Genomic DNA, 20,075 nt, shown 5'->3' on the forward strand with positions numbered 1-20,075 from the left:
TCTCTGCCTACACCACCCCACCCCGCTGCCTTTGTTCACAGTGGGGATCAGGGGAGAGGTCCTGGGTCCTCCTCTCGGGCACCTCTGCCTCTCACACTTGTGCCCTTTCTCCAGCCCGTTTTGTTCAGCCCAGCTCTTACCTGCTGAAAGCCCCAACTCTAGATCACACATGAGCAAGACGCAGGAAAGATAAATTTCATTCGTTAGTCATCAATTGAGTTTTGAACGATTATTGAGGCCCAGCAAGAAGTGCAGTTTGTTAAAAAATTCAAACACCTATAAACTGATACATAAACAATTAAACTGTCCTGGTGAGACGGATGCTGAGATTGCAAAGCCCAGAAATCTCACCTGCAGATTGAGAAGATGCGTTTTTGTCCAGATCAGTTTGTGGACATCTGCGCAAGAAGCCTTGTGTCTTTAGTCTCTGCCTCTCCTACTGTACAAAGAGCTGCAGGTGTCCTGTTTACCGTGGGCCCGGGGTAGAATGCCTGCAGCCGTGACTGCTGTGTTCTCACCCACTCTGCCTGCTCAGGACGAGTGTTTTTTGTTCTTTCGGCCGCACCTCGAGGCACATGGGATCTTGGTTTTCAGTCAGGGATCAAACCCACACCCCCTGCACTGGAAGCCCGGAGTCTTAACCCTGGGACTGCTAGGGAAGTCCCAGGCGAGGGGTTTTTACCCCAGGCCCCAAAGCTGCCTTGACCCAGTTTCAAGTCCAAGGGGTTAGAGCCACTGAGATAGGAGGTGGTCCATGACATGGACCCCCGCTCTGTAATCAGCGTTTGTTCATGTTGATACAATTGTGTCTTGTATGTCCCTGTGTGTATCTCTTGATTGGAATCTCCACGAGCAGCTGGAGAACTCAACCTTCTAGACAGCGATCTGGACGCTGGCACCCAACTCAGACACACCTGGTCTCCTGGTGCCCTCAAGTATTACGGCCGGGCAGAGCTGCAAGCGTCTGACCACAGGTAAGGTCCTGGCCGCCATCAGCATGTCCACTGCTGGAGAAGGGGGGTCTGGTGCTCCCTGCAGAGAAGAGACCTGCCCATCCGAATGCGTGTGTGTGCACGTGCGACACGTGGTAGAGCAACGAACGTGTGCAAGCAGCTGTGTGCGTGCCACCAAGAATTAATCAGTGTTAGCCTTTTGTCATCACTCCGCATCAAAAGTGACTTCATGTATGAAAATTGCCAAGATACAGCCTGAATGGCGGTTTGTGTCATTTAAGTGTCGATAAATTATGTCATTGTGCAACTTGCCTTTTTGTTCCTTAAATGTTTTTGAGATAGTGATGTCGCTGTTAGAGATCTGACTCTCATTTGCAACCACTGTCCCGTATTCCGCTAAATATACCCACTGAATTTACCCATTCACCTACTGATGAATATTTTCCTAATTTATTATTAAAAACACCATAGAGTTTATAGTATTAGATTCAGGATTTGGGTTTTTTTTAATTGACGTATAGTTGATTTATGTTGTATTTCTGCTACACAGCAAAGTGACTCAGTTATACTTACATATACACTCTTTCTTACGTTCTTTTCCATTATGGTTTATCCCACGATATTAGAGTTTCGCTTATCCACTTAATATGGTAGATGTCTTCAATAAGATGATGTCATCTGCCTAATAGAGGATTTTATAAATTTTTTGTAGAGTAAACCCATCCCTATGTAAAAATTACAAGGTTTGCTTTATTTCCTGCTGATCTGTTTTCAGTGAATTTCAGGTAGATTTCTACGACGTTGTACTTAGTGAGCGCATAGCACATGGTTGTGTGGCTTCGTCGTAACTCCTTCCCTCTCCTGGGACAGTTAGATGTTATTCCTTTGTCCCTCCCATCAACAGTGCTGCAGAGATCAACCTTGTGTATAAATCTTTGTCTGACTCTGGTCATTTCCTCAGAACAAAATTCTAGAACTGAATTTGTTGGTCAAAAGATGCTCACTTTTGAGGTTCTTAATGCAAACCTAATAGTGTTAAGTTGTAACCTAACCTTTAACCTACTCCAGATAGCGCGCCCTACAAAACGCTTGAACCCCCCAGCCCAGGGAAAATCCCCACTTTTCCGCATCCCCAGCGGTCCTGTGTGTGGTAGTTGCTCCGTTGTGTCTGACTCTTTGTGACCCTATGGACTGTAGCCCACCAGCCTCCTCTGTCCATGGGATTCATTCTCCAGGCAAGAATGCTGGGGTGGGTCGCCATTTTCTTCTCCAGCAGTCCTGGGATTACATGCAAAGAGCCTTTGCTGATGGCTGGTACGGATTTTCTCTCAGGTCATCCTTAGATAGGAAAGCTAAGATAACGCCAAGGTTAGGGAAAGATGGGCAGAAACCCCAGGACCGGAGAGCTCGGTTCCAGGCCCTAGGGGGTGCCACACGCTTGGGCTGCGTTGTCAATGTTTCCTGTTGACAGCGGAATCGGGATGGCGGTCGGGCTGGGGGACGGTCTTGCCCTGGGTTAACGGTGCCCTCTCTTCCTTCCATGTCTAACGCAGACCTGTGCTGGCCATCGTGGAGGTGGAAGTGCAAGAAGTCGATGTGGGGGCTCGGGACAGGGTGTTCCAGGAAGTGTCCTCTTTCCAGGGCCCCCCGGATGCCACGGTCGTCGTCAACCTGCAGTCGCCAAGCTCAGAAGAGAAGGACGAGTTTCCTGAGGATGTGCGCCTGGAGCTCATGCAGACCCTGGGGAATTACGGCACAATCGTGCTTGTCAGGTGGCGACACACTTGGGTGGAGCTGGGTGCTCATCGCTGGAGAGCGTGTCCCCGGGGCTGACCTGGCAAATCTCCTCTCTTCCAGGATCAACCAAGGGCAGATGCTCGTGACTTTTGCCGACAGTCACTCAGCACTCAGTGTCCTAGATGTGGACGGAATGAAGGTGAGGCATGCTTGGTCACCCGTGGAGCTTGCTTTTCCCCTCCGGCTTCTTGTGCTTGTACGTGGCCGGTTTCTGTGAATGTAGACACCCACAGGAGGGCAAGGGCTGGGTCTCTCTTTACCACATCTTTAAAAAAACATCATTATTTTTGTAAATGTTTGGCTGTGCTGGGTCTCAGTTGCTGCATGGGCTTTCCCTACTTGTAGCGTGTAAGATTCTGTTCCCTAGTTGAGGTGTGTGGGCTTCTGACTATAGTGGCTTCTCTGGTTGTGGGGCACGGGCTTTGGGGCACACGAGATGCGCTCACTGTGGCTCCCAGCCTCTGGAGCACAGGCTCAGGGGTTGTGACCCACGGCCTTAGTTGCTGTGTGCCAGGTGGGACTGAGACTAGAGATCGGACCGTGCATCATGCGTTGGCAGGTGGATTCTTTACCACTGAGCCACCAGGGAAGCCCCACATCTTTTTTTTTTTTTTTAATAAAAAATTTTTAATTTAGTTTTTGGCCATGCCACGAGACATGTCGGATCTTAGTTCTCTTATCAGGGATCAAACCCATGCCCCCTGCATTGGAAGCCTAGAGTCTTAACCACCAGATCACCAGAGAGGTGATCATTACCACATCTGCTTCTGATATCTACCCTCCAGCCCCGGCTCCTTGCAGGACTGGGGAGAAACAGCAAGTTTTGGAGCACCGTGCCCCCTGCGTGACTGGGGCTCCCTGCGCTCACCCCCCAACCCCCAACAAGAATATTGGGGTCATGCTCTCTCCATGGGTTTCCCTTGTGGCTCAGCTGGTAAAGAATCCACCTGCAGTGTGGGAGACCTGGGTTTGATCCCTGGGTTGGGAAGATTCCCCTGGAGAAGGGAAAGGCTACCCACTCTAGTATTCTGGCCTGGAGAATTCCATGGACTGTATAGTCCATGGGGTCGCGAAGAGTCAGACATGACTGAGCGACTTTCTGTTTTCTTTCTCCATGGTTTGGGACATGCAGCTCATAGGTGGTTCCCATTTTGATGGATAATGTGCTGGTTTTAAATTCACACCGAATGAAAAGCTTGGGATGACAGTTCGACTTCTGTTCAGACCAAATGTGAGCTGTGCCAGGCCTGCCCGAGGTCTAGACCCTCTGGGCAGAAAGTGAAGGTGGACTGGCTCCTGGTACGTGCCTTCGAGTGAGAAGCACTTTGGGGTCAGAGGGTCTAAGGTCAGCGATCATTCTCGGGGGGCTGCTCTGTCCTCAGGTGAAGGGCCGAGCCGTGAAGATCAGACCGAAGACCAAGGACTGGCTGAAAGGTTTGCAAGAGGAGATCATCCGGAAGCGGGACAGTGTGGCCTCCGTGTCCCCCACGGCCAACTCCTGTCTGCTGGAAGAGAACTTCGACTTCACGAGTCTGGACTATGAGTCGGAAGGTGAGTCACCCCGCCAGGACTTCCCGCTCCTGTGGCGAGGCAGGCAGACGAGACCTTCTCCCAGCGCGAGAGCCTCAAGAGCCCTCTGAGACCCCGCCTGGGGAAGGTTCCAGAGACCCCTGGAAGTGCAGGCTCACTCTCCAGGCCAGAGTTGGGGGCATTCATGTGGACGGGTGCTACCTGCAGCGCTAAGACTGGAGGCGTCTGAAGGTTCACTGAAGACAGTGAGTTGTGGATGTCAGGGCTGTGGACTTGGTCCTGTGTCTCAGACTTCCGTGGAATTGGGGTCCCAGCCTTGCTGCCACGTGGGTGCCTGGGGCTGCTGGTGGCTGTGCCTCAGGGACCTCAGGGGTCCTAACACGAGCCACAGGCCTCGATGATGAAACAGACCCATCAATGAATGACTTGGCACTTTCCCCCTAATTGTTCGCTGTGACATTTTCTTCCCCAAGGGGATATTCTCGAAGATGACGAAGATTATCTGGCGGATGAGCTGAGTCAGCCTGTGGTCTCAGACAGTGATCCAGGGGGAGACGAGGTCTCCACTGCCCCCGGCTCCACCTCCGCGGCACCTCCTGCCAGGTCACCGACACTAGCCAAGAAGAAGCAGCATCCAACCTACAAAGGTAGCGTGGACCTTCCTTTTCTAACTCGCCTCTGGTGCAGCGTTCACTCGCTCAGCAGCTGGGCGTCAACGTAAAGCCACCATCCAGTGTGCTCGGCCCGTGAACAGAGGGGCAAAATGAGTCATAGCAAGAGGTGGACACTGGGCTCTGGGAAGGCAGTTGCCACCACACCGATTTCCTCTAGTGATTTCATTTTTTTCCAACAACTGGTACCCCTCTAACACACCAGATTCATGACCATTCAGTTCAGTTCAATCGCTCAGACATGTCTGATTCTGTGACCCCATGGACTGTAGCACACCAGGCCTCCCTGTCCATCACCATCTCCCAGAGTTGCCCAAACTCATGTCCATCGAGTCAGTGATGCCATCCAACCATCTCATCCTCTGTCATCCCCTTCTCCTCCCACCTTCAATCTTTCCCAGCATCAGGGTCTTTTCCAATGAGTCAGTTAGTTTCCTCTATTTAAATTGGCATGGCTCTGAACTGGTTTTACATTTGTGATTTTTCTCCCCGCCACTCCAAGACTTTTCTGATTCAGTCCCATAAGACACATACTCACTATCAATGTCCTGAGTTGTTGGTGTCTGGTTATATTTGTGTAACATTATATTGTTATACAGTAATTTTACATCTTAGCATCATTATGTCATTTTAGACTTGAGAGGGACTGAAAGTCACTGGGACCAAACTGCCAGTCCCTAGATGATTAGAGTGGTTCACATTCTGCATCAAACTCTTCAGCTCCGTTTCAGCCACAGCCACCAGTACCTTCCAGCTGTTGGACATTGTATCTCCTTGTTGGTGGCGAGCAGGTGCAGGGGCTTAGCTGTGTGTCAGGACCCTTTGAGCTGGGGCTGAGAACAAAAAGCAGGGGTGACAATTAGATACTTCCCAGGAGGTAGAGAGACCACCCCCAAGCCCCTTTGACTGTTTTTGGTACCAAAGCCAGTCAGTAGCCTGGCTGTGTTGAACTATCAAGAGCTTAATAGACTGCTGAGGCCTGATCAGTTGCCACATTATAGAGATGTGGGCCTGGCAGGTGAGGCTGGGACCCTGGAAACCTGGTGACTCATGGAGCTCCCAGGTGACTTGGATGCATGTCCAGATGAGTTCAGTTCAGTTCAGTAGCTCAGTCGTGTCCAACTCTTTGCGACCCCATGAACTGCAGCAGGCCAGGCCTCCCTGTCCATCACCAACTCCCAGGGTCTACCCAAACCCATGGTGTGAGACTGCTGCCAATTCAGAGGCAACAGCCTTCTTTAGCAAATCAAGGTGCTTCTCTACGCTGCACGTCCAGAGGGCTCCTGCCCTGGAGCGGAAGTGGCGGAAGGGATGTGCCCTTGAGACAGGAAGTGGTCCTATTCTCCAAGGTGGCCATCATTCAGGCATCTTTTGGAGGCAGAGCAGATGTGTACCTTTTGAATAAAGAACTTAAAGCGGCTTGGGGTTCTGACATGTGGGCGGACTCGCCCCCTGGTGGACCTCGAGGGAATATCTCCTTGATGCTTTAAGGCCCTCAGTCCAATTGCTCAGTCATGCCTGACTCTGCGACCCCATGGACTGCAGCACACCAAGTTTCCCTGTCCTTCACTGTCTCCTGGAGATTGCTCAAACTCATGTGCTTTGAGTCAGTGATGCCATCCAACCATCTCATCCTCTGTCATCCCCTTCTCCTGCCTTCTTGGGTCTTTCCCAGCATCAGGGTCTTTTCCAGTGGGTTGGAAAAGGGCCCTCAGGCACTCCCTTTAGAAGGAGACATCCTGCCTCCCTCAGCAGAGCTCATGAGATGCACCTCGCTTTTAGATTTGAGGGATGGGAGGATGAGCCACGATGAAATGAATCGAGATGTGCTGTATTGTGGAAGAGAAGACCAAAAACTGTCCTGAATTTAAATGTAAAAAGTGAAAAAAGTCGCTCAGTCATGTCTGACTCTTTGACTCATGGGAACAGACCATGGAATTCTCCAGGCCAGGATACTGGAGTGGGTAGCTTTTCCCTTCTCCAGGGGATCTTCCCAAACCAAGGATCGAACCCAGGTCTCCCGCCTTGCAGGCAGCTTCTTTATCAGCTGAGCCACAAGGGAAGCCCCAAACGTAATAAATGTAATAAAACAGAAGCAGTCCCCTCCCCATGCCCCTGGTGAGTCAGGATGGTGAACGCTCAGGCAGTTGCTGGCGTGGGCTGTGGGATTTGGGTCTTGAGTGACCAGGGACCTTCCATGCTGGACCTTGCCGCTGGACTGCAGACTGCCCCACCGGCAGAGAAGTGAAAATGTTCCCAACGCCAAAACTGTCACTGCCCTGTTTCAGAGTGGGAATGAAAAATGAGGGGCTCTAGGGTCTTCCCTGCTGGTCCAGTGGTTGAGACTCTAGGCTCCCAGTGCAGAGGATACAGGTTCGATCCCTGGTCAAGGAACTGAGATCCCACATGCTACACAGCTCAATCTAAAAAAAAACAGTAAAGTGGAGGGGCTCTGGTTTTCAGCTGTCATTCTGTGTGGAAGTCTTGTGGATTATTTGGGAAGGAAGCGCGCCTACACTTTAAAGTTCTTTGGTGTCTCTCGTGTATGGACATCACACCTTGTCCACGGCTCACCAAGTGTTCCAAGCAGGCATTAGGTGCCCTCTCCACGCCCCCATGCCAGCCGAAAGGGACCCTTCAAGCTGTCCTGCGGGAGGGGTCCCTGCAGACCCGAGTCTGACTGCCCCGACTCACGTCCCGCCGTGTCCTCCAGATGATGCCGACCTGGTGGAGTTAAAGCAGGAGCTGGAAGCAGCTGGGGACTTCCGCCACCGCTCTCCAAGCAGGTCTCTGTCGGTTCCCAGTCGGCCTCGGCCACCTCACCCACCGCAGAGACCCCCCCCTCCAAGTAAGACTCCGCTTGCTTTCCACTCACCACGATGCCTGCTGGGAATAACCGTGCCCTGCCTACCTGCTGAGCGAATGGCTCTAAAATCCTGCTGTTGGGTTTTCACAGCGCTTTCTCCCCTCCTCGGGCTCCTCTTCGTCCTGAATCCTTGGCGAGTTTGGTATCAGAGATCGCTTTGTGTCTTGCAAGCAAGTCAAAGCAGCCCTTCCTAAAGCTGCTCTTTGCCCTCTTGTGGCTGTGCTTTTGCTTGAAGCTGCTTCCAGTTTGAAACCTTATAGGTTGGAGAACTGGGGCCACAAATGAGCTGGGGACATTTTGAGCTCCTTCTCCCCCCAACCCCCAACGGCATCTCCCAGCACCTTCTCTCCTGGACCACTGCCCACCCTCTGCTCACGAGGACATGAGTAAGCCCAGGTGCCCTGACTCTGAAGGTGGCCACGTACGCGCCTCTAAGCGGGCACCACTCCATCTGTGAGCCCGAGCCCGAGTCTGCTGAGAACGGCTTTTCCCGGTCTGGGTCTCAGCGTAGCACTTTTCTTCCTGACTCCCCCAAAAAACAATGCTTTGCTCATAAAACACTCCTCAATAATCGGAAATAAGGTTGTACCATGCTTTTGATCAGTTACCATTTACTTCCGCTGCTTACTTCTCCCCAACTCCACCCCGCCGTGACAGTAAAGATTTTCCTAAGCCCTACTTTCAGAATTGGGTTCATCGTGGGTTACATCACAATAGTAATCAATGGCAAGTCAGAAACCCATGACTTGTTTAAGCATATTTTTTTTACTTTTCAGAGTTCATGCTCAGAAAATAAATTAAAATATTAAATAAAAATAAAGTGATATCCTATATTATTGTGGAGGTTTACAAAAAGAGATAATAGAAACAATAAAAAATTTAATTTCATTTAGCTAGTGATGATAGTTGTTAACCAAAAGATTTCCATCCTTTTTCCAATTAGATATATCTATGTCTATGTAAAATCAATTTTTATTAACAGAATTGGTATCCATTTTTTTTTGGTCATCTGTCTTTTCATCTAGTGTTTCTGTCACTAAATGTTGTTCTAAATATGATTAATTTTAAGACTCTGCCCATGAAACATCTTTAAAATTTGGTCCTAATAACAGTAGTGTGTTTTAAACCGCTTAAAAGTGATGGATTAGGTTTTATGTCAGATTTAACATCCCCCCGCCCAGGATGTTAGATTAAAATTTTCATTCAAACACTGCTTCTCCAGAGAATCTACATTAATAGGCCCAAGTTATTAGAGAATCAGAAGACAGCCTTGAAGCACCTCTGAATCGCTGAAGGCCATGGACGTACTCAGACCATGACCTTGCTCTTGCTCTCGGCTGGCTGGGAATTTTCTGTTGAAGTAGCTGTGACTTCACTGAGATGGAATCTCTGCGCTCCTTGGTTTTTACAGCTGGTTTCATGGTGAAAAAATCAGCCTCGGATGCCTCCATCTCCTCTGGCACCCACGGGCAGTACTCGATTTTGCAGACGGCAAAACTCCTGCCGGGAGCCCCTCAGCAAGCGGTGAGTTCTCCTTTCTCAGATCAGAGCGAAATGGGCCAGCTTCTAAAACCCATGAGGTCTGCCCCGTGGTCCATGCATAGCCCCTAACATCATGCCGGGTCAACTCTTCCCGGTGAATACATAGAGTTCTGTCTCTAACTCTCTGCCTATCCACCATTTACCCCCCCAAACCCTATAACTTACTACCAGGTCCTTTGTAGGGGTTTTTAATGGTCGTCCAGAGTGTGAGAGAGAAAATCACATTTGAAGAAAACTCCCAAGCGCCCCTTCATGGAGGGACTGTTGGTTTCCAGACATACCTGCTTCTCTCCCTTCTGACGCTTGCGTTTGACCTTGGTGTATAGAGCAGGGGCTGGTAGAAGGAGAAATATGAGAAGTTCAGATCAGCTGTCTTGAGAGAAGAGACTAAAAAGAGATCTAAGTAGTGCAGTAAGGATGCTGGTTTAGTAGCAATAGGATTTTAGAGGCGGGGCGTTCTAGAGGGTGGCATTGAGCTCTAAAGAAGACTGTGGGTGAAGGTCAGTGGACCAGAGGTGAGGAAGGAGGGAGGTGCCATTGGGAGCCGGGTGGAAGGGAGAGTGAGGAGAGCTGGGCCAGCTGATGGCCACGGTCATGCTCACAGCAGGGGTAGAAGGCTGACTTGACCTCTGTGGTTTACAGTGATGAAGGCAGGTCCTCAAAGGCGACTCAGAGGTGGAGGTTAAGAGGTAGAACAGTGAAGAAGTAGAATCAGCACTTTTGAGAAACATCTGGAAAGTGTTGCGTGACTCATTGGACCTTGGAAGGAGTGACTTCTGACTAATCTTTCTTGCATTTTTACCGGGTTATCGAAATAAAGATAGAGGATGGTTGGTCCACGTTGCACAATCCTCGAACCACCCGGTTGGGGAGACCAGATCATCTGAATGTTATTGCATCCCTTCCCCCGGGTATTTGAATGCTCCGAGGGAAAGAGACTTGAAGGGTGCAGTTTCGATGGGAGCTGTGCCTTCATCGCTGATGGAGCTCTGTCAACCTCATGCTCATGTATGGATCCGTAGGCGAGGCTGTTTTCCCACTTGTGCTAATATGTATTTCTTCCTGATTTTTGTCCTCAAGCCCAAAGCAAGGACTGGGATAAGTAAGCCTTATAATGTCAAGCAGATCAAAACAACCAACGCTCAGGAGGCAGAAGCAGCCATCCGATGTCTCCTGGAAGCCAGAGGAGGTAGGTGCTCCCCCAGGGTGCCTTCAAGATTCTGCTCTTCTTCTCATATTCTTGCAAAAAGGGGCCTAGAAAAGAACAGAACTCTTTTTCTGGAGGCAGTATTCAGTAAAAGTACCCTTTAGCAACATTTTATAAAATTCATCTATGAAGATTTATCGTCCATTTAGAATTATATATTTAAAATTCAGTAAGTATTAATAGATAAAAATAATCCCAAGATTATTAAGGAGCACTTAAGGGAGAGACAGAAATAAACGAAAATGAGTTTTAGAAGAGGTTCTTGCTCAAGGCACTAACTCATCCTGCTGGCTCAGTAGAAAGAGATGGTTAAGTAGGCGTTCTCCTTCAGGCAAGACATCTCGTCTTTTAATTACCAGCATCCCTCGATTCTTCACTGTCAGGCAGGGACCTCTTCTCTGCCATACTGCCTGTTCATTTTTTGTTGCAGTCACTTCACCTAACCCTTGTTAACCATGTTTTAACTTAGAATCTCCCCTATGTATTCAAAATCACTGGTAACTAGCAATTTGGGATTTGTTTGTTTGTTTGTTTTGACTTTATACTAGACTCTCTTTTGAAGAGGGCAAAGTATGCCCTCTGAAAAGCCAGATGCATTTATAGTTGCCCGATTTGTTTTCAGTCTGGTTATTTCATTTATTTGAAATTCCCAAATAACATTTAAAGAGGGCATGGATTAAGAGGCGGAGAAACACTGTTGCGTGATAACACCATGGTTTCTCTTTTATTAAAAAAAAACAACGAAAACTCATTGTATGGATGAAACAGCCCATCAGCTGATGGACTCTCTTCCACCAGCCCCCAGTGGCACTCCCTCCTTCCTCACCTCTAGTCCATTGACCTTCACCCATAGTTTTCTCTAGAGCTCAGTGCCACCCTCTAGAATGCCCACCTCTAAAATCCTATTGCTGTTATTACCAGCATCCCTGCTGCATTGTTTAGGCCCCACTAGGTCTCTTTATTGGAGAAGGCAATGGCGCCCCACTCCAGTACTCTTGCCTGGAAAATCCCATGGATGGAGGAGCCTGGAAGGCTGCAGTCCAAGGGGTCGCTGAGGGTTGGGCACGACTAAGCGACTTCACTTTCACTTTTCACTTTCCTGCACTGGAGAAGGAAATGGCAACCCACTCCAGTGTTCTTGCCTGGAGAATCCTAGGGACGGGGGAGCCTGGTGGGCTGCCCTCTATGGGGTCGCACAGAGTCAGACATGACTGAAGTGACTTAGCAGTAGTAGCAGGTCTCTTTATAGCCTCTTCTCTCAAGACAACTGACCTGAACTTCTCATACTTACCTATTCTGTCAGCCCCTGCTCTATATGCCAAGGTCAAATGGATAAAGTGAAGCATATCCATCCCATGAAATATTATTCAGCCGTAAAAAAGAATAGAGTGCTAACACATGCTCTGTCATGGGTGAATCGTGAAGATACTGTGCTGAGTGAAAGAAAACGGACCCAAAAGGCCATGTGTTATATGATTCCATTTATGTGAACTGTCCAGAAGAGTCAGATCTATATAGAGAGAAAATTATAGTGGTTTTTCAGGAGCGAGAGGAGATGAGGGACTGGGCAGTGACTGCTCTGGAAACGTGTGGGGTCTCTTTTTGAGGTGATGAAGATGTTCTGGGGACCATATGGTGATGGTTGTACAACTTTGTGACTATAACCACCAAAGTATAATCGTTGAAAAAGGGCAAATTTTGTGGTATGTTAATTAGATTACAGTCAAGGGTTTTTTTTTTCTAAGTCTGTATAGACGTGGAGAGTGGGAAAGGTTTGAGGTTTGAACTCTACCCTGCATCGCAACTTAATATTTTCCTTCTCATGGGCCCTGCTAAGATTTCAAGGAGTTCTAGCATCATCTCCCCTGAGCAACATGGGTACACATTAAACTTTGCACCTGATCTTAGGGTCTCACTGATTCTCCCCTACACAGACCCCCAGATCACCATCCCTGTTGAGAAGGTGAGCGTGAGAAGCTGGGGCCAAGCCTCGCTGGTTGGTCCTGACAACCCTCAGAGATTTAGATCAAAGAGAAATACATTGTGTTATCCTTTGAATAATGCCTTGTCCTTTATGCGTCCGCCATGCCATTCCATGCTTCAGGCGTCCCAGGAGAAGCCCTAAATGCTCCAGCCTTGAGGGACCAGGAATCTTCCAAACCAGAGCCCACAGCGGGGGTGGCACCTCTTCTGCCCCGTCGGCCCGCCCCCAGGGTTCCTGCCATCAAGAAGCCAACCTTGAGGAGGACAGGAAAGGTAAGAACCTGCTCATGTAAGCCTGTCACTCCTGGGCTGCTCAGATGTCTCCTTAGATAAGAATTATGTCTCCGATGAGTCTGGTCTCTTTATACACGTTCACGACTCCCAGCCACGGCCCCATCTTTGAGGAACATGCCCGGCAATTGCTTTCTCCCTCTCATCCCTGCTGCTTCTTGGCTCTCGCTGAGCAGAAACATTGGGAATTTTTCACCAAGACAGGAACAGCTTGGAGGTATCATTCTGTCCAAATGTTCCATTTCTGTTCCCAAACCAAGCCAGCGTGGGACGCTGTATTCCACGTGTCCCAGTAATTCCCATTTGTGTGTGTGGTCTGTGTCCTATGCCCACGGTTCACGTGTACAGATCTTATTTGCATTAGGAAAACAGTCACCGGTCTCCGGATGGGCCCTGTTTGACAAACGTTGTGTGGCCTCAGATCCTGGAGGCGCGACAGCTCTTGCCACTTTTCTTGCAGATTGTTTTCTGCTCTCGCTCTCAAGCTTCTCAGCCTTGCTTGCTGCTTCAGAGACATGAGTTTGTCAGGACAGTAGCAGCCCAAAGACTGGCACCTCTAGAGACATCTGGATCTTCCGTTTGAGCTCAGTGTGCCAGTCACGGACACTCGGTAATCCTTGGCTGGTCATTACAGAATGGCTGCTTGTCCACCTGGAGGAAGTGTGAGCGTGGCTTGGGCGCCTGGCTCTTTCAGAGCCAGCTTTGTGTTTTCTGGGTTGCTCTGCTGTTCCACGTCTGCTCATTCATCCACCCATTTTCCACGCCTCCTTGCACTTACAGACCTTTTTCCTCAGCCTCTTCCCTGTTCTCACTTTGTCTTTTCAAGGCCAGAGGTAGAAATGGGTTCGTTTTCCTCACCAGCTGCACAGGAGCTGAAGTAAAAGGCTGTCAGAGAACAGGTTGTCTTTTGCAGCTGGTTTCTCTAAAGAACCAGTAGCAATACTGAAACGCTGATGTTTAAGCTACCGACAGCCATGTCTGTACAAAAGCTCCCTCTGGTCTCATGCAGTTGTTTCCTTTGTGGTCCGTTTGAATCAGAGCCGAGGAAGGGAAGTCCCTGTGTGAAATTTGCCATTCTTCTATATTTGAATAGCAAAGATTCAAGGAGCCAGTATACCCTTCAATGAGTCCTTCAATTAGCTTAACACTGTGACATAAGCTACTTCACTGAATCATCAAAGCTGCAGCCTCCAGGAAGAGTTTTCAGAGAGGTTCGCTGTTTAATAAAGGAAGACTATAATCCCGTTTCCTAGGTAACAGAGAAACTTGTTTCAGATTATTCCCTGTGGTGGGTTTAAAGCTTCTACTCATATTTCATTGGACCTGCTGTTCCTCCTTGATACCTGTGTGTTTTGCCCATGCTCTTTCGTGCCTGATGACACCCCCGCATCCCAGACATTCTCAAATCCTGAATTTGCTAGAATGTCCGCGTGGCCCCATCTCGCGTGTGCTGATGGATTCCCAGTTCCCTGGGCAGGCTGCTGATTGACGCTCTTTGTCGTACCTTTTCTCAGCCCGCGTCACCGGAAGAACAGCTTGGGCATCAGGCCGTCCATTTTACAATCGGGCCCCCGGAGTTGAGCCCTGACACCCCTCCACTAGCGACAGTCCCTCCGGTTCCCAAACCGAGAACCCTTCAGCTGCGGAAAGGTGCCGCCAGGAAGGCCACTTCGGATGAGGCCCCGCCCACTCCGGAGGCCCCGCCCACTGCCACCCCGCCCACTCCGGAGGCCCCGCCCCTCGTGCCGCAGGTGCCCCCACGCAGGAAGAAGTCGGCGCCAGCGGCCTTCCACCTGCAGGTGCTGCAGAGCAGCTGCCAGCTTCTCCAGGGGCTCCCCTGCAGCGACGGTTCACCCACAGCCCCGCCTGCCGGGGGTGCACTCTCTCCACAGCCGGCTTTCCTGGGCGTTTCATCACCACCTGCAAGCCCCGAGGCTGATGGCACCACGGACAGAAAATCAGTGGGTGCCCCCCTTCTCGGTGACTACCAGGATCCCTTCTGGAGCCTCCTCCACCACCCTAACCTGTTGAATAATTCCTGGCTTTCCAAGAGCTCCGATCCCCCGGACTCGGGGACTGGGAACCTCGGAAGGGTGCACTCAGCCCCGTTGCAAGTCAGTGCCTCACCAGCCCAGGAGCCGCCCCCAGAGCACAGACCAAAAGACTTTGGTACCTGGGTGACAATCAGTGACAAGGACAAGAGAACGGTGCTGCAGGTGTTTGACCCACTGGCGAAAACCTGACGGGGAATCCCACAGCCGCTCCTCCGCAGGATGCCTGCCTTCTCCCCTCCACTCCACTTTACAGGGGGAAGGCCCACTGCCCTTAACCCCACGTGGAAAGAGACATTAGTTAAAGGCACATTGAAAACACATGGGTACTCCTGTGTAGTTTACAAAACTTGTGTCTCTTCCTCGATACGATTATTATTCAGCCATCAAGATATGTTTTATTGCAGACTTGAGCATGTTATCTCTCCTCTCAGGGTATGAGAAACCTCCGGGTAGATTCAGCCTGTGGATTTTAGGAAAGGAAACCTAGCCCATAATGCCCAGGAAGCTCCTTCCCACCGAATTTTAAATGATTGTTTAAATTATGTGTGTATGTGGTGTGGTTTTTAGAAAAATATTGTTTGCAGCTTACAGATTTGGAATAACGTTTTGGTGACCCACTGAAGGTTGATGCGTACAAGATTACACTAGAAGGTGGTTGGGACCATTGTGAGCTGGACCTGGCCAACACCAGGTTAAAAAAAAAAAATACGAGAGTAGGAAGCAGCAAATAGGTCCACCAAAAGACAAGACTGTCATTCCCAGCAGCCCTTGTGTTTATTTATGTACGTGTATATTAACCACTGTGGTGTGCAGGTCTTAGGGGAGATGGTGGCATTCCCTGCTACGATTCTGGATCGTCTAGCTTCACCCGAGCTCCAGCTGGCTGGAGCCTCCTGTACCATGTCTTAGACTTGGCATGTCCCATGTCTTAGACTTTGCATGTCCCATAAATTGCTGCAGTCCTAATCTCTGGTGTGCTACTCATTGTTCACACTCTCTATTCCCTATTGAATAAAACCTCATGGACTTCTTTTCCCCTTTATATTCCATACCCGGTAAAAGCACAGATTGTGAAAATACCGGCACATAATCCTGAGTCTCACTGCTACAATTTGAAGAATATTTGTTTTAGTCTGGTCTACCTGACTGGTTTCAGGAAGGAAAACACCATATGACCCCAAGTATAAGAAACCCCAGGATATCCTGAGTTAACTTATCATCTACATTTTATTAGGGTTTTTTCCCCTGTATACATTTCCAGCACCACCTCTTAACTGTTCAGTTCAGTTCAGTTCAGTCGTTCAGTCATGTCTGACTCTTTGCAACCCCATGGACTGCAGCACACCAGGCTCCCCTGTCCATCACCAGCTCCTGAAGCTTGCTTAAACTCATGTCCATTGAGTCAGTGATGCCATCCAACCATCTCATTCTCTGTTGCCCCCTTCTCCTCCTGCCTTCAATCTTTCCTCTCAATTTACTCAGTCATCTAGAAAGACATTGCCATGCTGCTTTACATTTCTAAAAGAATGTTAGGCCTGGAAGTCTTTGGGAACAGACTTCATAATTTTGCTGATAAGAAGTTGACTGGCAAGATTGTAGCGTGCCGCATACCATGTTTAGGCATTTTCCATGTCATAGAATCAGACATCAATGGACCAGGGAATTCCTGTATTCAGAACTAACGGTTTTGTTGTTGCAGTAATCATCTTGCCGGGGGAAATGCCACTCCTACTAATAAAACCTCTGGGGTTTCAGAATTAACTTGTCATCGCCACTATCAAGATACAGTACAGATTATTTTAGTCTGGCACTCAAGACTATATCAGACTTCCCTGGTGGCTCAGATGGTAAAGCGTGTGTCTACAATGTGGGAGACCCGGGTTCGAGCCCTGTGTTGGGAAGATCCCCTGGAGAAGGAAATGACAATCCACTCCAGTACTATTGCCTGGAAAATCTCATGGACAGAGGAGCCTGGTAGGCTACAGTCTATGGGGTCGCAAAGAGTCGGACACGACTGAGCGACTTCACTTCAAGACAATATCAAAGCTATATCTCATTTCACCTGAAAACTAAGAAAAAGATACTAGTGAGCCCTGGAGATAAACAGATAATGTGAATAGTTAACTTAGTCATAAAAAATGGTGTTTTTCACCTTAGCTGATTGGGACACCTTCTCTAGCACCTCCTTTATATCATTTTTATGTCTCTAAGAAATGTAAGAAGTAAACATGATCGTCGAAAGAGTTGGGAGGAGAGAGGCTGCAAGATGGGGGATAGGCTTTGGAAAGGTAAATCATTTGCAGGATTCACATTGCTTCTAAAGGGTACAGTTGAGAATGGAATCAAAGATTCCTTAATTCAAACACTGTTTTCTCTATAACCTCTTTCCTGCTAAAAAGGAGGTGAATTTGAAGGCATGTCTGTGTATCAAGTCAGAAAAAGCATGGGTGGGGGGCAATAATCACCACAAAAGTTGCTTCTAGGGCTTAATTTTCAGGGTTTTTCTTTGTTCTACGTAGCAAATAGCCAATAAATGGTACTGAGAACAGAACTTCATTTAACATAGGTGTTCATCACACATACAGTACTTAAAGAATCTGACAGTAAGCATTAACACAATTGTACTGAGGCAGGTTGAAGGAAAAATTACAAGTAGTTTAACATGAAGAAATGAATACTATTTGATCATGGCTGTTCAGATTTAATGAACAACAGAGTTTTGAGTTGATAACTGACTTGATGGACACGAGTCTGAATGAACTCCGGGAGTTGGTGATGGACAGGGAGGCCTGGCGTGCTGCGATTCATGGGGTCGCAAAGAGCCGGACACGACTGAGCAACTGAACTGAACTGAACTGAACTGAAGGTTCTCACATTAACATTCTGTTAAAAAGGGACAGTTGGAATTGTCTTATTTTTTAAATTATTGCTTAACAGTTGGTATCTTTCCTAGGCTGGCAGTGGAGTTGGTTGAATAATCTTGAGAGTGAGCAGCTGGCATCCTGGGGATTTCATTCTGGGGTTTTTATTTTTTATCTTTCCTTGATGTTCCCACAGCAGCCTTTTTATTGTGGCCTTGCAGTTTATTTCATTACTGTTCTGTAAGGCGTTACTATTCACCACAGAGTATTTTTAGGCACAGACTTTATAATTTGGCATTGAACCCAATTAAATTCCTTTTTACAACATAATCTTACCAGACTTCTTTCCTATTTAAAAAAAATTGTTGCAGTAAATTACTGAAACTGGGACATCTGCCCAAGCGACTCCTATAAAAGTTTAAAGTTGTTGAAGTTCAAGACACTTAAAATTCTCCTGACCTGTGTATAAGTAATAAGCAAGGTAATGTATAAAAACATTTCTTTTGTAATAAAGTAATTCTATTAAAAAAGAAAGCTGCAAAAATTGCTTACTGAATCTTACTGGATGACTAGCAATGAATAAAAACTCTGTTTATTTGAAATGATAATTTGTACTGAATTTTTAAAAAAACACCTATTAAATGTTTTGTCTTCTTTTTTTTAAAGAAAATGTTTGGCTTTGTTCTTTTCAGATATGAAGAAAAGCTTGGGGTATCTTCGGCCAGCCTTTTATTCTGGCTGAAATGTGATTATTAGTTATTTGTCTGAGTTTCTGTTTCCTTTCTCAACCACCAAACTAAGTTGAAGCAGTATAAAATCGCTTGGTTAAGAATTTGCGAGTTGAATGCTGCTGGCCGGGCTTACTGCCAGAACATTAACAACTTTATGCTATAATATTGAGAGATCCTAGGATTCATGTTCTATAGAATCTCATAGCAAACTTAGATTGCTGAAGTGATTTGAGTCCATTATTGCATGGAGACAGGCGAAAGGAGTCTTCCAGTTCTGTCTAGGTTTGTTTTTAGCTCACTAATACATGAAATTTAGGTCATAAATGTTCTCTGATGCCTTTCAGGAATAAGAATATACTGACAATCTCCACGTATTAAAGATGCTTAGTCCTTCATGACCATTAAGTACTGTATTGAATTATTTTAATCTGAGTGCCTGGGACTTGGATGGGGAGGAAGGAAACAACCCATTACGGTGCCTTCCTTACCCAAGGTCACAGACTGAAACTCATCCTCAAACAAGGCAAGCTGTTTGCATCAGCTGTCTCCATGAGGTAGGAGAATACAAATGAGAGAATGATTAACTGAGCAGAGGGCCAGGGCAGATTGGACAGAATATGGATTAAAAATTTGATATGTAGCAAAGTAGATTTCTGTACATGGAAAGAATGAGCGAATGGGAGACTGTCAGAGCACCTTAAATGACAGTTTAGGATTTTATTCTATTCTTAGGATTTATATCTATATATGTAGATAATAGAAGTAGCAGGCAGCAAAAATACCTAAATAAATCTGAGTGTTGGCATGCTTAAGATTACAGGCTTTGCCTGGGCTAACAGCAGTGCTTCAAAGCATCTGGAACATCATTTATAAATGGTGTGAGGTAGGGGGTCTGACATGCTCCTGAGGGGTAATTATCCTATGCCATTTATTAAATATATGCCATTTGTTAAATAACCATCGCTTTCACTTTCTAAATCGGGTTTCTCAAGGTGTTATCAATTTTGTTGACATTTTCAAATAACAACATTGGTATTTATATTTCCTACTGTTTATTTTTATTTTATGTCAGTTTTTAAAACATTTTTAATGAATTTTAACTTAAAATCTTTCATTTGCACCCTTCTCTGGTTTTGTTATTTTCCTTGTTTCTTAATTAAAGCTCATACTGGGTTTCATTATTTTTAGTCTTGCTTAACAATAAAGACATTTAAAGTTATATATTTTACCCTGATTATAGCTTTAAATGCACCCTACACACATTGGCACGAAAGTCTCATTTTCATTAATATCTAGATTGCAATTTGCTTTTAAAAAGAATTATGCTTCCTTCATTTTTTATTTATGGCCGTTCTGGGTCTCTGTTGCTGTGCAGGCTTTTTTTCTAGTTGTGGAAAGCAGAGGCTGCTCTCTGGTTGTGGCTTGTGGATTTCTGTTTGCAGGAGCTTCTATTGTGGCGCGCAGGCTCTAGGGCACGCGGGCTTCACTCGTTGCGGCACGTGGGCTCAGCAGTGTGGCTCCCAGGCTCCAGAACACAGGCTTAATAGTTGTGGTGCATGGGCTCAGTTGCTCCATCTTTCCAACCCGAG

The 20,075-nt window shown here is 47.4% G+C and overlaps 1 protein-coding gene across 6 annotated transcripts in view; it reads left to right on the forward strand.

Annotated features, from left to right (window-relative positions):
• Nucleotides 1-19,703, forward strand: part of SYNJ2 (synaptojanin 2) — a 103,975-nt gene extending 84,272 nt beyond the window's left edge. For 5 of the 6 annotated variants that reach the window (XM_027972620.3, XM_042253670.2, XM_042253669.2 and 2 more), the window contains 10 exons: nt 857-974; nt 2,507-2,725; nt 2,811-2,889; nt 4,133-4,301; nt 4,754-4,927; nt 7,665-7,799; nt 9,229-9,341; nt 10,440-10,548; nt 12,671-12,822; nt 14,355-19,703. In XM_027972620.3, the coding sequence (XP_027828421.2) occupies nt 857-974; nt 2,507-2,725; nt 2,811-2,889; nt 4,133-4,301; nt 4,754-4,927; nt 7,665-7,799; nt 9,229-9,341; nt 10,440-10,548; nt 12,671-12,822; nt 14,355-15,083 (1,997 nt within the window). In that variant the 3' untranslated portion in view covers nt 15,084-19,703. The other variant, XM_060419297.1, reaches the window with a different exon arrangement.
• Nucleotides 19,704-20,075: the final 372 nt, after the last annotated feature.

This window comes from Ovis aries, chromosome 8 (assembly GCF_016772045.2).
Source record: "Ovis aries strain OAR_USU_Benz2616 breed Rambouillet chromosome 8, ARS-UI_Ramb_v3.0, whole genome shotgun sequence".
NCBI classification, from domain to species: domain Eukaryota; kingdom Metazoa; phylum Chordata; class Mammalia; order Artiodactyla; family Bovidae; genus Ovis; species Ovis aries.